The sequence below is a fragment of the Nicotiana tabacum genome, chromosome 21 (assembly GCF_000715075.1).
Source record: "Nicotiana tabacum cultivar K326 chromosome 21, ASM71507v2, whole genome shotgun sequence".
Taxonomy (NCBI): Eukaryota; Viridiplantae; Streptophyta; class Magnoliopsida; order Solanales; family Solanaceae; genus Nicotiana; species Nicotiana tabacum.
In genome coordinates, this window is record NC_134100.1 from 88,871,626 (window position 1) to 88,874,167 (window position 2,542).

General features: G+C 34.0%; 1 protein-coding gene across 1 annotated transcript; it reads left to right on the plus strand.

Moving 5' to 3' along the window:
* The first annotated feature begins 759 nt into the window (after positions 1 to 759).
* Positions 760 to 1,784, plus strand: LOC107769080 (ethylene-responsive transcription factor ERF017). The gene has a single exon (XM_016588262.2). It carries the CDS (start codon positions 868 to 870, stop codon positions 1,528 to 1,530), a length of 663 nt encoding a protein of 220 aa, XP_016443748.1. The 5' UTR covers positions 760 to 867; the 3' UTR covers positions 1,531 to 1,784.
* Positions 1,785 to 2,542: the final 758 nt, after the last annotated feature.

Sequence of the window (2,542 nt, forward strand, 5' to 3'; positions counted from 1 at the left end):
ACTTTTTTATTTGGTCCCCGTTGGGTATTAGGTAGTTGTATTTGGGCCCGATTAAATTCGGATTCGCGTCGAAAAGTCCCATATTGAAGAATAAAGTGCTCTCTAATAAAGACGATTCCATAGCCAATGCTCAAATAATCAGATACGGGCTTAAGATTTAAAAGTAATGGGGGTATCATTATCAAATAAAAATTTGAGCAAATACTAGAATTATAATCGAACCTAGACATCACCCTAAAAGTCAAGTTATGCCTCCCGTATTGATCAATAAAGTTATCTAAGATTTGAAATTTATGATATCAATTAAAATATATACTATTTGTTATTTAAAATATATATACGCAAATACTTATATTTCTTTCGAAGTTATCGAGGGCCAACGATGACCCTACCCAAAGAGTAGATCCGTTTCCACTCGAATGTGAGATATCTGGCGAAGGATAAACTCAAACCTTTTTACTAGCTAGTACAAGTTGACAAGCAGGAGGAACAGACAGGGGTCAAAATGGTCCCCACAAAAAGAGCAAAAATATGCTGACATGTCAAACAATGTCCAAACTAGGTGGCACCCAAAAATAACATAACTGAACTTATACCCAGCTTCCACGACATAACAAAATATATCCACGAGGTTTTAAAATCACACGTGGTCCTCTTCTTCTAAAATACCCAACCACCGCGTAGTCCAAAACACGGCCTGTTGACTCACAGTCCTCACTCTTTCACTCTCAAAACATATATATATATATAGCCGCCAATTCCAAATTCTTGTCAAAAAAACCAAACGAAGACACAAAACCAAATATTCTTCAATAAAAAAATAACAAAAATCACAACATTCTTGTTTTTTTAAAGAATTTAACAACAATGGTGAAACCCAACGGAAAAGATACTTGTGAAAATTCACCATCTTCATCTTCAAAGTACAGAGGAGTACGTAAGAGGAAATGGGGGAAATGGGTTTCAGAAGTTAGACTACCAAACAGCAGGGAAAGAATTTGGTTGGGTTCTTATGACACACCAGAAAAAGCTGCGAGGGCCTTTGATGCAGCACTTTTTTGTTTGAGGGGTAAAACTGCAAATTTCAATTTTCCTGAAAATCCACCGGAAATAGTTAACGGTAGGTCCATGACGCCGTCGGAAATTCAAGTAGCAGCGGCTCAGTTTGCGAATTCGGATTCGGATCCTCGGGTTAGTAATTGGGCTAACCCGAGAGAGAATTCGGATCCTTCGTCGTCATCCTCGGAAATGTTTTGTGCGGAGAGTCCGTCGGTTTCCGTTTCCAACGGATTAGTTGGGTTGGAAGGTGAAAAGACGGAAATGACCCTGGATAATGGATTTGTGGACATGTTTTCTTCAATGGGGACAACTAATGACATGTCCGATTTTGGAATTTTTCCAGGTTTTGATGATTTATCTGGTGAATATTATGTACCACCATTGCCTAATTTGGACAATACTGCTGAGGAGAATTATATGAATTATGATGAGTTCCATTTACAAGGATCTTCTTTTCTTTGGAACTTTTGAAGATTCAATTTTTTTCTGGGACTTAAAAGAAATGGTTAATATTATGGTAGGAAAAGGGAATAATTAGACCTCTAGTTGTTGACTTGTAGACAATTCTGGACATTTTTTGGCTGCTAGAATTGCTACAAAAATATGTGTGATTCTATACTTAGGAGGATATACTATTGTTAAATTTCATCTGGCTGCAAAAGTTTTGTTCCATATAAGTTCCATGGGTTGTTATTCTAGAAAATGGAAAGTTATTTTATACGTAATTCTCTTAATTCCCCCATCTCATATTATCAGTCGAGATTACTAAAAATAGTTGTTTCAAATTATTTGTCACTTTAGAATTTAGAAGTTCAAAGACAAAATTGATTGTCTTTTTTTCTTTTTACCCTTAGAAATAATTATTCTTAAATACTACAAACACTCCAATTATGAATAACTTTATTAAAATACTAAAGAAGAAAGATTAAATATTAAGACGTGAATAAGGGTAAAGTAGTCAAAATCTCATCCTAATTATTTTTTCTTAAAGGCGTGTACACGAGAATCATGACATATAATATAAGACGAAGGGAGTATTCCCCCCGTTCATTTTTACTTGTCTAATATTCTAAAAATAGATTTTCACTTTTACGTGTCACTTTTAGTAAATCAAGAGAAGAAACTTTCTTTTTTTATGTTATACTCATAGTATTAATTACTCATTTCAAATCATTTTCTCAAATCCATTAAAAATATATGCATCAATTAATATGAGTATCATGGTAAATTATACACTTCATTTATTATTTCTTAAAGGGTGTGCAAAGTCCATAGTGGACAAGTAAAAGTGAACGGAGGAAGTACAAGGCAAGCCAAAGAATGATTAACTGATTAATTATTAAGATCAACTCTGAAACAGATTAATTGATTCCCCGTAACTGGGAGAAATAAAAATAAGTCAAAAGAGCTAGTATTCACCAACTTGTTATGAAATAAAGACTGTAAAAGACAAGTATAGAGAGAAACTGATATATTATTCAAT